Source organism: Bufo gargarizans, chromosome 10, assembly GCF_014858855.1.
Source record: "Bufo gargarizans isolate SCDJY-AF-19 chromosome 10, ASM1485885v1, whole genome shotgun sequence".
Lineage (NCBI taxonomy): Eukaryota > Metazoa > Chordata > Amphibia > Anura > Bufonidae > Bufo > Bufo gargarizans.
Genome location: NC_058089.1, coordinates 77,326,135 through 77,338,896, shown reverse-complemented (window position 1 = coordinate 77,338,896; position 12,762 = coordinate 77,326,135). Strand labels below are relative to the sequence as shown.

General features: G+C 41.8%; 1 protein-coding gene across 4 annotated transcripts in view; it reads left to right on the top strand.

Moving 5' to 3' along the window:
• The window catches only part of EHBP1L1 (EH domain binding protein 1 like 1), a 124,481-nt gene extending 113,209 nt beyond the window's left edge, over positions 1-11,272 (top strand). For all 4 annotated transcript variants that reach the window (XM_044269618.1, XM_044269616.1, XM_044269617.1 and 1 more), the window contains 5 exons: positions 5,190-5,310; positions 5,536-5,635; positions 6,000-6,073; positions 6,763-6,877; positions 6,964-11,272. In XM_044269618.1, coding sequence (XP_044125553.1) covers positions 5,190-5,310; positions 5,536-5,635; positions 6,000-6,073; positions 6,763-6,877; positions 6,964-7,051 — 498 coding nt within the window. In that variant the 3' untranslated portion in view covers positions 7,052-11,272. The remainder of the gene's footprint in view (positions 1-5,189; positions 5,311-5,535; positions 5,636-5,999; positions 6,074-6,762; positions 6,878-6,963) is intronic.
• The last annotated feature ends 1,490 nt before the right edge of the window (positions 11,273-12,762 follow it).

Below are 12,762 nucleotides of genomic sequence, written 5' to 3'. Positions count from 1 at the left end.
CCATCTGCAGCCTGTCCTGTCAACACATAAGTTGCGGTAAGCCCAACACTCACCTAGAGATGAGCGCCTTAAGAAGGCCTCCCATCAACGAGCCCAGTGGGAGCAACACCGTCAGAACCCACAAAGCCACACTTCCAGTGCTCCATGTCCTGCTTCTTCTCCCCATCCTCTCTTCTCCCATTTGTCCCCCACTCCACCTTCCACCGTACCGTCGTCGCGTTCATCTGGCAAAAGTCCCAAATGTTCGAACGTAAAATGTTGATGATGCCGGATAACCCTCTTGCCCAAAGGCTGACCGCCGGCTTGTCGGAACTGCTAGCCCACCAACTACTGCCATATAAACTGGTGGACACAGAGGCCTTTAGAAAATTTGTGGCCATTGGCATACCGCAATGGAAGGTCCCCGAAAGGAAATACTGTATTTCTCCCAGAAGGGCATCCCAGAGCTATATGGCCATGTTAAGCGGCAAGTGAATGTATCTCTCGCGCACAGTGTCGGTGCCAAGATACATCTGACCATAGACACGTGGTCTAGCAAACACGGGCAGGGAAGGTACATAACTTTTACTGCCCACTGGGTGAACCTTCGGATGGCTGTCAAGCCTGCAACCGTGGCACCCATGTGGATTTCGTGTTACCGCCACGGATTGCATGCAGGCTTGCCTCTTCTTCTTCTCCTCCTCCTACTCCATGCTCCATCTCCTCCTCAGCTGACTCCTCCTTTTCCACTGCTACCGCCTCTTCCGCTGCACCATCCCAGCTCAACAGAACCTATTCGATGTGCCAGATGGGACGTTGCCATGCTGTGCTGCGGCTGTTGTGCTTGGAAGCCAAGAGCACTCCTTTCAGCTCTGCAGTCACAGGCCAATCAGTGGCTAACCCTGCTCAATGACAATTGGTAAAGTGGTGTGTGACAACGGTGCCAATCTGCTGAACACGCTGAAACAGGGCAAAATGACACACGTGCCATGCATGGCAGACGTCCTGAACTTAGTCGTGTAGCGATTTGTTGCGGCAGGCCAGGAAAATCTCTATATTTAGAAGATCTTACTTGGCCATGGCTTGCCTTGCTGATGTTCAGTGGCGACACCACTTGCCCGTCAGATGTCTGATTTGTGACTGCCCGACACACTGGAACTCCACCTTGTATATGCTTGATAGGCTGCTCCAGCAAAAACGTGCCATTAACGACTACCTGTACGAACTCTGCGGCAGGACAGGTTCTGGAGAGCTTCTTTTTTTCACTGCGCCAGTGGATGTTCATGCGCGACGCATGCAGACTTCTGAGGCCATTGGATGAGATCACCAAACTGGCCAGTCACAGCCAGGGCACCATCAGTGACATCGTACCTTACGCCTTCTTTCTGGAGCGTGCATTGCGTCGTGTCATTGAGCAAGCCGTCGAGGAGCAGGAGCAGATAGATGAGGAGTGTCGCAATGCTGAATGAATTCCCAGGGGGGGCTACTCCATCTGAGACAAGTCAACAGGAGTCTGAAGAGGAGTCAGAGGAGGATAGTGCCTGGGAGGGGGGGAGCAAGAGGAGCAGGCTTTCAACTTTTCTGGGATCCCTGGTGTTGTCCGTGCATGGCGGGAGAAAACCAAGGACGACATTCTCCTGGGCGATAAGCAGTAGCCAGGGCGCTCCACGGCTTCCAATTTAGTGCAAATGAGGGCCTTTATGCTCCAGTGTTTGAAGAGGGACCCCTGTATATAAAGCATAAAGGGCAAGGACAAGTACTGAGTGCCAACATACTTAGACCCCTGGTACAAACACAAAATGGCGGACATGTTACCAGCATCACAGAGGGATGTCAGAATGCAGCACTTCCAGGCCTTGCTTCGAGAAATGCTGCATTCTGCTGTTGCGGGAACTGGCAGATGAAATTTCCACCCACAGAGAAACAGTTGCGGTACCAATCCTACAGCGCATGCAAGAAGAGGGTGGTTTGAATATGTGTTGGTCACTTCAGATATGAGATCATTCTTGCAGCCAACCGATCGACAGACGCCCTCTGGATCGAGCCTCAGGGAACGCCTGGACGGACATCGGACATGTGTCCGACTACATCGGGTTAATGGATGATGTGGACGCTCTGAGAAGCGAGGAACCCCTGGACTACTGGGTGTGCAGGCTTGACCTGTGGCCAGAGCTGGCACAATCGAGTGTCCTGTCTGAAGCATCGGCAATCGTAACCAATAAGCGCAACCGCCCATCTCACGCCAGTGTGTACTATCTCACATTTCTAAAAATGAGTGAGGCATGGATCTCTGAGGAATTCAACACCTGTGACGACCACGTTTAATTGAATTTCCTCATGCCATCCCACACATATGCCCAACCACCCAGAACAAATAATGGTCCCTGTCTTTTTTTAAATACAGTGGAATAAAAGGCCTTTTCTGTCCTGTGAATGCCTAATGTTTGGGGACACGGAGGAATTCAACACCTGTGACCACCATGTGTTATCAAATTTCAACTATTATCATTTGGGTTTTTTTCAAGAGGGGGGATTTTGTTAGCCATGTTTTTTTATCCAATTTTATATTTTTAGTTCTTTTAAAAATACAGGTCCTTCTAAAAAAATTAGCATATTATGATAAAGTTCATTATCTTCTGTAATGTACTGATAAACATTAGACTTTCATATATTTTAGATTCATTACACACCAACTGAAGCAGTTCAAGCCTTTTATTGTTTTAATATTGATGATTTTGGCATACAGCTCATGAAAACCCCAAATTCCTATCTAAAAAAATTTGCATATCATGAAAAGGTTCTCTAAACGAGCTATTAACCTAACCATCTGAATCAACTAATTAACTCTAAACACCTGCAAAAGATTCCTGAGGCTTTTAAAAACTACCAGCCTGGTTCATTACTCAAAACCGCAATCATGGGTAAGACTGCCGACCTGACTGCTGTCCAGAAGGCCATCATTGACACCCTCAAGCAAGAGGGTAAGACACAGAAAGAAATTTCTGAACGAATAGGCTGTTCCCAGAGTGCTGTATCAAGGCACCTCAGTGGGAAGTCTGTGGGAAGGAAAAAGTGTGGCAGAAAACGCTGCACAACGAGAAGAGGTGACTGGACCCTGAGGAAGATTATGGAGAAGGACCGATTCCAGACCTTGGGGGACCCGCGGAAGCAGTGGACTGAGTCTGGAGTAGAAACATCCAGAGTCACCGTGTACAGGCGTGTGCAGGAAATGGGCTACAGGTGCCGCATTCCCCTGGTCTAGCCACTTTTGAACCAGAAACAGCGGCAGAAGCATCTGACCTGGGCTACAGAGAAGCAGCATTGGACTGTTGCATGTCATTCGGAAATCAAGATGCCAGAGTCTGGAGGAAGACTGGGGAGAGGGAAATGCCAAAATGCCTGAAGTCCAATGTCAAGTACCCACAGTCAGTGATGGTCTGGGGTGCCATGTCAGCTGCTGGTGTTGGTCCACTGTGTTTTATCAAGGGCAGGGTCAATGCAGCTAGCTATCAGGAGATTTTGGAGCACTTCATGCTTCCATCTGCTGAAAAGCTTTATGGAGATGAAGATTTCATTTTTCAGCACGACCTGGCACCTGCTCACAGTGCCAAAACCACTGGTAAATGGTTTACTGACCATGGTATTACTGTGCTCAATTGGCCTGCCAACTCCCCTGACCTGAACCCTATAGAGAATCTGTGGGATATTGGGAAGAGAAAGTTGAGAGACGCAAGACCCAACACTCTGGATGAGCTTAAGGCCGCTATCGAAGCATCCTGGGCCTCCATAACACCTCAGCAGTGCCACAGGCTGATTGCCTCCATGCCACGCCGCATTGAAGCAGTCATTTCTGCAAAAGGATTCCCGACCAAGTATTGAGTGCATAACTGAACATAATTATTTGAAGGTTGACTTTTTTTGTATTAAAAACCCTTTTCTTTTATTGGTCGGATGAAATATGCAATTTTTTTTAGATCAATAAAATCATCAATATTAAAACAATAAAAGGCTTGAACTACTTCAGTTGTGTGTAATGAATCTAAAATATATGAAAGTCTAATGTTTATCAGTACATTACAGAAAATAATGAACTTTATCACAATATGCAATTTTTTTTAGAAGGACCTGTATGTACTTGACATGTGTTTGTACTGTCCTGCAGTAAAATTGATATCCCTTGACCGTCTAATATAACTTCATCAACATAATCACTTGATCTTTTCTGTACAGTGAATGCATAATTTTTGGGGCCTGTAATCTAACTGGCCAACAGTAAAATTGTTATACGGTGACCGCCTAATGTACCTCCAGCCACATTATCAATTGTTCTTTTCTGTACGGTGAATAAATAAATTTTGGGGCCTGTAGTCCTCTGGCCTACAGTAAAATTGATATCCATTAACCGTCTAATATACCTCCAGCCACATAATCACTTGATGTTTTCTAAATGGTAAATGCCTAATGTTTGGAGCCTGTACTCCCATGGTTTAAAATTCTTTAAAAATTGGCTCCAGCAGGGCACATTTTTGAGAGTTTCCCTTTTAAGATGCATAAAAATGGCCCCTGATTAAAATACATATTTTTTGTGGGAATTTTTGCAACTTATTCCCCTTTGGTATGTCACTTTCCGTGTTGTGGGACAATTTGTCCACTTCTAGTAAATATTTGGTGGCTGCAAATATGACCTGAATGTTTTTCAGGTTCGCCTGCCATTAAAGTGAATGAGGCCCGCCACGAACTTGCGGGTGGGTACAGCTCCTGTTTAACAGATCAAATTTCTTGTTGAACTTTGACAAAGCTGCAAAGTCGACTTTTTCAAAACTCATCTCTACTGTACATACTTTCCCAACATAGGAGTTGATAAATTCAGGGCATCTAAGCCCTAACCCTGGGAACACCACCAAACCCTAAGTGACCCTCCATTTATGGCTACTGCTTACATAAGCCTCACCCATTTTTGGCGTGAGACTGTGTCTGAAAATTAGGGACAGTCCCTGCAAATACAGGGCTGTTGGTAACCATGCATATATCATATAATATTCTCCATTAGACACACAGAAACAGTCATTCTAGAAGGCTACATACAATTTGATATTAGAAATACCATGGGGCATACTGCGGTATTTTAGGGTACTTTATTTATTTATGTACTGCCATAAATGCATCACCAACTACCTGTACTAATCTGTGATGCATTGTATTGTTCTCAGGTCCTTAAGGACACCAGCCAGTATGTCACCTCTGAGCTTGCTGCCCTGGAACATCAGCAGGAAGAAATTGACTCAAGAGCAGCCATAGTAGAGAAGGACCTCCGACGCCTAATGGAAAGTGGTATAGAATTATAACCCGCATTTTCTTTACATTGTGTGTTATTTTTGTGCATAAAATACAGTTATAAACAAAAGGAACAACATAAATCATCAGTCAAAGCAATAACATAAATTCACATTTAGGCCCAAAGAAGATATGATCTTATTAAACCTCCAGGAAACCAAAAGGGGGCAGCAGATATTCTTTTTCTTTGAAAATGTAACCTTTCCAACATTCATTTCCCAGGTAATGACAAAGACACTGAGGAGGCTTTGATTCAGGAATGGTTCACACTGGTGAATCAAAAGAATGCATTAATCCGCAGACAAGATGAACTACAGTTGATGTGAGTATAGGAAGCAAAACAGGCAACCACATTACTATGGGACTCAAAATACACTGTGTACTAATGCACTAATGCTGCTATGAGCATGCTGTCTGCAAAAAGTCCAGAACATAAAATTATGGCCAGTGGCCCCTGTTCTCAGTGTGAGCTCCAGAGTCATGCAGGGCCATGGTAAATGATTATTGCAGCATACCCCTTTATGACACATTCTAGAGCTAATTATTATGCTTGTGAGCCCCATTGGCGACAGCATGATGCTAATGTCTGAAAAGTGCTGTGGAATATAGTATCGCTATATAAATGAGTAAAATAAATAAATGATGCACTATAGAAAATATATACTGATTGGATTTTTGGGTTTAAGGGCAGAGGAGCAGGACCTAGAAAGGCGCTTTGAACTCTTGAGTAGAGACCTGCGAGCGTTGCTGTGCACAGATGGTGAGTATGGGAAATATGCAAGTTTTTTACATTTTCATATTATTAAGTGTTTTAGACACTTTTCTGACCTTTTTACACCTCAACCAAAAAGTAGGTGTGGCTTAGTTGAAAAGGGACACCACATTGAAGGAAAGTGGGTGTGGCTTAGATGCTACTCTGTGCACAAAATATGCACAAAATAAAATACACCAACATTTTTGGAATAAAAGTAAGCCAACTTAGCCTATGACTTAGTGCAACTCTGCTCTCTTTCAACTGAATTGATGCTGCAGTACTCTGGACTAGAAATAGTCCACCATATAGTTTACAGCATCGGCGGCTGCCCTGAAATAGCTGAACGATGGGGATAGGTCACCAACAGCTATCAAAAACCCCTTTAAATGTTTGTTTTCCTTAAGGCTGCCCAGCTTACAGTTATATCGCACGCGAAGCGAGAAACATTTTTTTATTTGTGAATCTGAAATCCTAAAATCATATGTAGTGAGTTCTGCATAATAAGCTGGTAGACATGATAGTATGTGTGGTACAATAGTAATTTTTGGGCTTTCCATTATATCATTGAATGTTCTACCAGATCTTAAATGGAAAGTGTTCATATCTGAACAAGTCATTGATACATTACTGTACTGTATTACTTACATTGTTGTATGAAGCTGATGGTGTACCTTCTTTTATTATCTTTTATACAGAGAGCTTAAAAAGTGAAGCTCAGAAGCGGAGGGAAAAGCTCTTACTTGATGAGCTTGTATCTCTTGTAGACCAACGAGATGGTCTGGTGAGAGATCTTCATATCAAAGAGATAAAGTATGTATCTGTGCCTTTAAATATTATCTCATCATTCTCATATTTCAACCAGTGTGACATTTGGTTTTTGTGATAATTTGTTGCAGGGCTGTAGAGGAAGATGAACTCATAGAAAGAGGTCTTGAGCAGAGGAGGAGAAAGCTGAGCAAAAAGGAAAAATGTCGGATCAGTTGAAGTGATGGGGGGCCAAAGACAATTTGAACAGCTTAAATATGTGCAATGCTTATCACAAACTTTTCTATATTACAAGAAACTTCACCAAACACATATGGTAAAAATATTTGAAACATAATATTTAATGCATGCCACCAGGCTAAAGAAGAATCCATACCAAGATGCTGAGATCCTTTCCAAGCACTATCCACCTTCCTTGTTCCTGTATATTTCTATTTGCTGCTAGAGATCTATAGAGAATGATATTTAACTGTGTGAAAATATTTTATATGCGTTGAGCGCTGCTCTACATTAGTGTTAATAGTTTGAGTGTGTAAAATAATCTATGGTAACAATAGAAATATCAGTAAACATCTTAAATCTACTGCTAAACCAGTTCAGTTCCACCAGGAGGACAATAATCCACTCAAGGCTATGAAAAATAAGGAACCATGTTACCTACATCATTAGGAATGGATGCACAATCAAGATGTTATTTTCAAATAGTCTTCAGAAGAAGGTGGTCTTATTTTTATAGTTCTCTACAATATAAAACCCATTGATCTTTATGATGAGTGTCTATGAGTGCACAATATCAAGACTTTCTCTATTGACTTTTCTCAAGTGCCTTAATGGACTTTAACTTATGGACATGGAGACAGACTTCAGTTTATAATTTGTGAGCTCAGGATATAAAACATATGCAGGCCTGGCAGTGGCATATAGCGGAGAGAGGTTCTCCACTCTCTAAAGAGATCATTATAGTGCTGGGTTTCGCCATCTACAACAAAAGATTCTGATGTGTATGTTCCTGCCATACTCTATCCATGACATCTATTTCTTACTCCTTTATTTGCTAAAACTGTTGTTTATTTGGAAAGGGAAGGCTTTACATGTTTACTCCACCAAGTATCTAGGGGGATATGACCAAGAGGCAAGGCTCACTCTTTTAAAGGGCCCATAGCAGCCATATTATCTGCCATTCTGGTATATATGCTGGTTCTACTATGACATTTGTAATTCAGTAATTTTGTCCCACAAACAAAGGTTTTTGTTTACATGAAGACAAGTATCTTTGAAAGCTTGTGTTACTTACCTACTGCCATGGTCTTTTATTTTCATATCCCTATTCTGTTCCTTACATAGGAGATTGGATAATTACAATTTTGTTCTGTTTCTTCTGCACATATGTGTTTTCTGATGAAATTACTGAATTAATAGAAAACTCCTACATACAGTATATGTATATATATTACAAGACCTTTCTGTTGATTTTCCTGCTTACACTATATCTAAGATGCCATCTATTCTGCTACCTTAAACACATGAAAAAAATACAAAAAAAGGAGCAGGCAGTGTCCTCAGAATATTTATTTTTGTGAATTCCAAAAAACACAGCTGATCATTTTTGAAATTTACATTTTCTGTCAGTATTATATAATATGCTTGATTTTTTGAGTGCCTGACGTTACTTGGAACATGATTAATCTATGTACAAATTCAAGAACGTAACAGCAGATGCCTCAGAGGGAGAGACTGTAATATGTATCAAAACTGTATTTCAGAAGATCCTCACTCTGTAAAATGCTAGGTTCACACGTGTGGCATAGAACACCCTGCTGGAGCTCTCTGCAACAGCATTGCCGGGTGTTACCTCAATGCCAGCCAGCCCCATTGGCTGTAAGGCCATCTGCACGTGATGTGGGTGATTTTCATGCAGATTTATGTGTGTTTCTGCAACATGTCTGAAATCTGAAGCTAAAACCGCAAACATAATTGACAATGCTGTGGATTGGGAATTTTTTTGTAATCTCATACACTTTGCTGGTACTATACTATGTTGCAATTCTTCAGCAGAGGAATCCATGCGGAAAAAACATGTCTATTCCGCACTGTGTGCAGGTGGCTTAATGGGGTCCATGAAATATATCGGGGTTCGTCCAGACAGTAATAACATCTGGCAGTGTGGGATCCACAGAGCTCAGGCAGACTTTTCCTGCTGAAACTATTCCGCTAGTGTGAAAGAAGCCTAACACAGTTTATTCTGTAGTTGAATATGTCAGATATGTCAGATATGCCAAAATGTTGCTTTCTTGGAAATATAAATTCCCCTTTTTTTATTTTTTACAGACATTACCTTGGCTTACTGTTATTAATATAGTATACAGTATAATGTTTCAGTCAAGTAAATCAGGGATAGTTTTGTTAAAGTGGTTTCCAGGACTAACATATTGATGACTTGTCAGTCATCAATATCTGATTGGTGGGGTTAGGACATCTGTGCCGTTCCCCTACAGGGCTGAAAAGAGTTCCATACACTGTATAGTGGCTGTGCTTGGTATTGCAGCCCAGTTCTATTCACTTGAATGTGACTGATTGACATGATGTCACCTGAGCACCATGGCACCTTCTAACAGTTGACTGGAGAGGTTGCCAAGAGTCAGACCCCACTCATGAGATATTGATAACCTATGCTAAAAAAGTCACCAATGTACAGTATAAATCCTGCAAAATCTGTCTAAAACAGCTTTGCTTCAAAAATAGGCCATAGGCTGATCACATACAGGGCAGACGTAATTGAGTAAGCAATATTTTGACTACATAGTAACTGTAGAGATACAAGCTTGTTGGCTGAGGATTTAAAGCATTAATGGAGTTGGCCACTTTGTTGTGACATTTCTAAAACACCATAAACTTTTGTGTTTTGGCACAGAAAACTGTAATCTCATTTACCCACCTAACCACCTTCCCATATAAACCCCCTTCTGTGCAGTTGCTGAATGTGTTAGGCACATGCGCAGTGCTTAGACAGAAGAGAGAACAGCCAGAGAAGTCATTATGAGGGTAACTCACGTGGCTGCCACCATCTTCAGAGCTATAGATACAGAAACCACCACCATCCAGTGTTTTCAAACTGTATCCATGGGCAGCAGGAACGCTGGAACTGAAGAACTGAATGAGATTTTGGAGGGAAATGTATTTTCCCCCTACACTGGTTTTTGGACATAGAAAAGTTGCAAACCCCCTAAATCTCTGTTTCTATGTTGCCCTTTTAGGCGTGGTGAGAGAGTGGGTACATTTATAATTTCTGCCTGGTTTATGGCGTAAATGATTATAAAAATCTACGCCAGCTATGGGCCCGTGTAGATTTTAGTTTAGGTGCACAGACTGTCAGAGGATGCACCTAACTTATGATGAGGTGCATCCCTCATCATAAACATCATAAATTAAGCATATCTTCTGCTGACAGATGCCATAATAAAGACCAGTGTATAGCACCAGCCTTTGATACATTTTCCCCTAAAAGTTTTCTCTGCCAGGACAGAAGTTTATGGCATTTTAGAAATATCACTAGAAAGCCAACACTTATAAAGGGATTGTAGGGCCTAAATGAAAAGTTAAATCAAGAGTTGATTTCAGGAAATGGGAGGTGTAAATAAAAAATTAAAAAAGTTCCGTGCTATAGCCCACATCCCTGCCATTTGTGGTCCCAGCAAGATTGAAAGTCATGATGCTCCGAAATGGGACTTCACATGAAAACTGCAGCCAATGTCTGGCCTCAGCGGTCATGTGTACAAGAATGGTACGTGACTGCTGAGCCTCTGTGGTTACATGCTGTTTTGGCACACATGACCATGAGGCTAGTCATTGGCTGCAGAGGTAATGTGAATGGCACCAGAACATCATGACTTTTGATCCGGATGGGACTGCGGAAAGAAAGAAGCGGCAGAGCTACAATAATTCAACCTTAAACTCAATCTTTATTACAGGATTACATTAAAATACAAAATACCCCTATTAATGTGGAGACGAGATGCAACAAGGGGGCTTGGCAACACACAATATCAGGCAAAACGTAACTCATACGGAACCAAACTGGAATAGTGTAATCATGTAATAAAGATTGGTTTACGGGGGAATTATTGTAGCTCTTTCGCTTCTTTCTTTTCATTTTAATTAATTAGTATGCAGCGCAAAGCCAGATTATGGTGAAGTCACAATTTAAAGGACTATTAGCTGTATAATTTTTTTTATAAACACCAAATGATTAGTAAAATGAAATAATATAAAAGTTGTCCCCAAGGATGTCCATAGCTTTTAACTATGTTCTTCACTTTTATTGGCATAGCTTTGCACGACATTATTTGGTAAATGTTATTGTCATGGTACGAGGAAATACTTGCTGCATTGCTTGATGTGTTGAATAAATGCAATAAAATAAATCATGGAAATTAGAAAATATTCATATTTGTCTTTGGCAAATTGTATATCTCCTAATGTTTAATGAATGGAAAGAGGGACACATCAGGCACTGAGTGATTGTTAAGCCAGTCCCTGCTCAAGCACACCCCCTCCATTCCTTCTGAATGCAACAGAAATAAAATAGTTATGTTCCCTCAGATTCCATATAAAGAAATTATTTCCATACACATGCTGTGTAACACAGACTGTACGTCATCTGTTCCTCTGGGGCCTTAATGGAAACATGATGATGTCAACAGTAATATACAGAGCAGAACTTGGCAAAGAAAACGCTGAAGAATCCAGCTTCCTAATACTTGGGAATTCTATTTAGCAAAAGGGATAAAACCTGTACAGAAAAGACTAGCAGAGTCTGCACGTTTCGGATGATTGAATTCAAATCCTTGCTCCTGACATAATGCTGCATTGCACATACAGGTGAAACTCGAAAAATTAGAATATTGTGCAAAGTTCATTTATTTCAGTGATGCAACTTACAGTAAAAGATGAAACTAACATATCAGATAGACTCATTACATGCAAAGCAAGATATTTCAAGCCTTTATTTGTTATCATTTGGATGATTATGGCTTACAGCTTATGAAACCACAAAGTCACAATTTTGAGGTCCCCTTTGCTCAGGGGGTGTGGATTAATTAGCTGACTAGAGTGTGACACTTTGATCCTAGAATATTGAACTCCTTTTCCCAATATTCTAATTTTAAGTTGCATTAATGTAACTCCTTTTAAATTGCATTACTAAAATAAATACATTTTTGCACAATATTCAAATTTTTCGAGTTTCACCTGTATATAATGCTAAACAGCCAATGAAAGTGCATAAACCAGTAACATAGAAAAAAATGGACTGAATAATATTGAATAAGCAGAAATATGCAATAAATATCATAAATTAACAACTATCCTTCAAAAATACAATACAAAAATTAGACACAAAAACATATGACCCACATATCACCCACCTAATTATGTAAAATGGAATCATGTCAAGTAACTGGAACATCCAGAAGGATTCTCTAGTCCAGGGGTACTCAACTGGCGGACCGCGGTCCAAATACGGACTGCGGCCGCCAGTTGTCCGGACCCCGGCCATCCTTCAGAGCGCTCCTCCTCTCCTGCACACTCTGGTACGTGCAGGAGGAGGAGCTTACCGGCGCACTTCCTCCTGTCCCAGGGGCGCAGTGAGAGACGGCTCCCTCCACATGGAGGCACCAGCGCTTTCATCCGGCACCTGCACGTGGAGGGAGCTTTCTCCCTCAGTGCGCTCCCAGGTCTCTCCTCCCCTGCAGCAGCGGCAGCACGTAAGGGAGCTTCAAGTTCCAAAGGACACTTACGTGCTGCTGGAGAGGGGAGGGAAATCACCACTGCCACCAATAAAATAAATGTCACATTTGGGAAGGAAGGGGGGCGTGGAGAGGGCTACAAAGAGGAACATGTCACTGACTGCAGGAAAGGACTCCAGTCAGTGT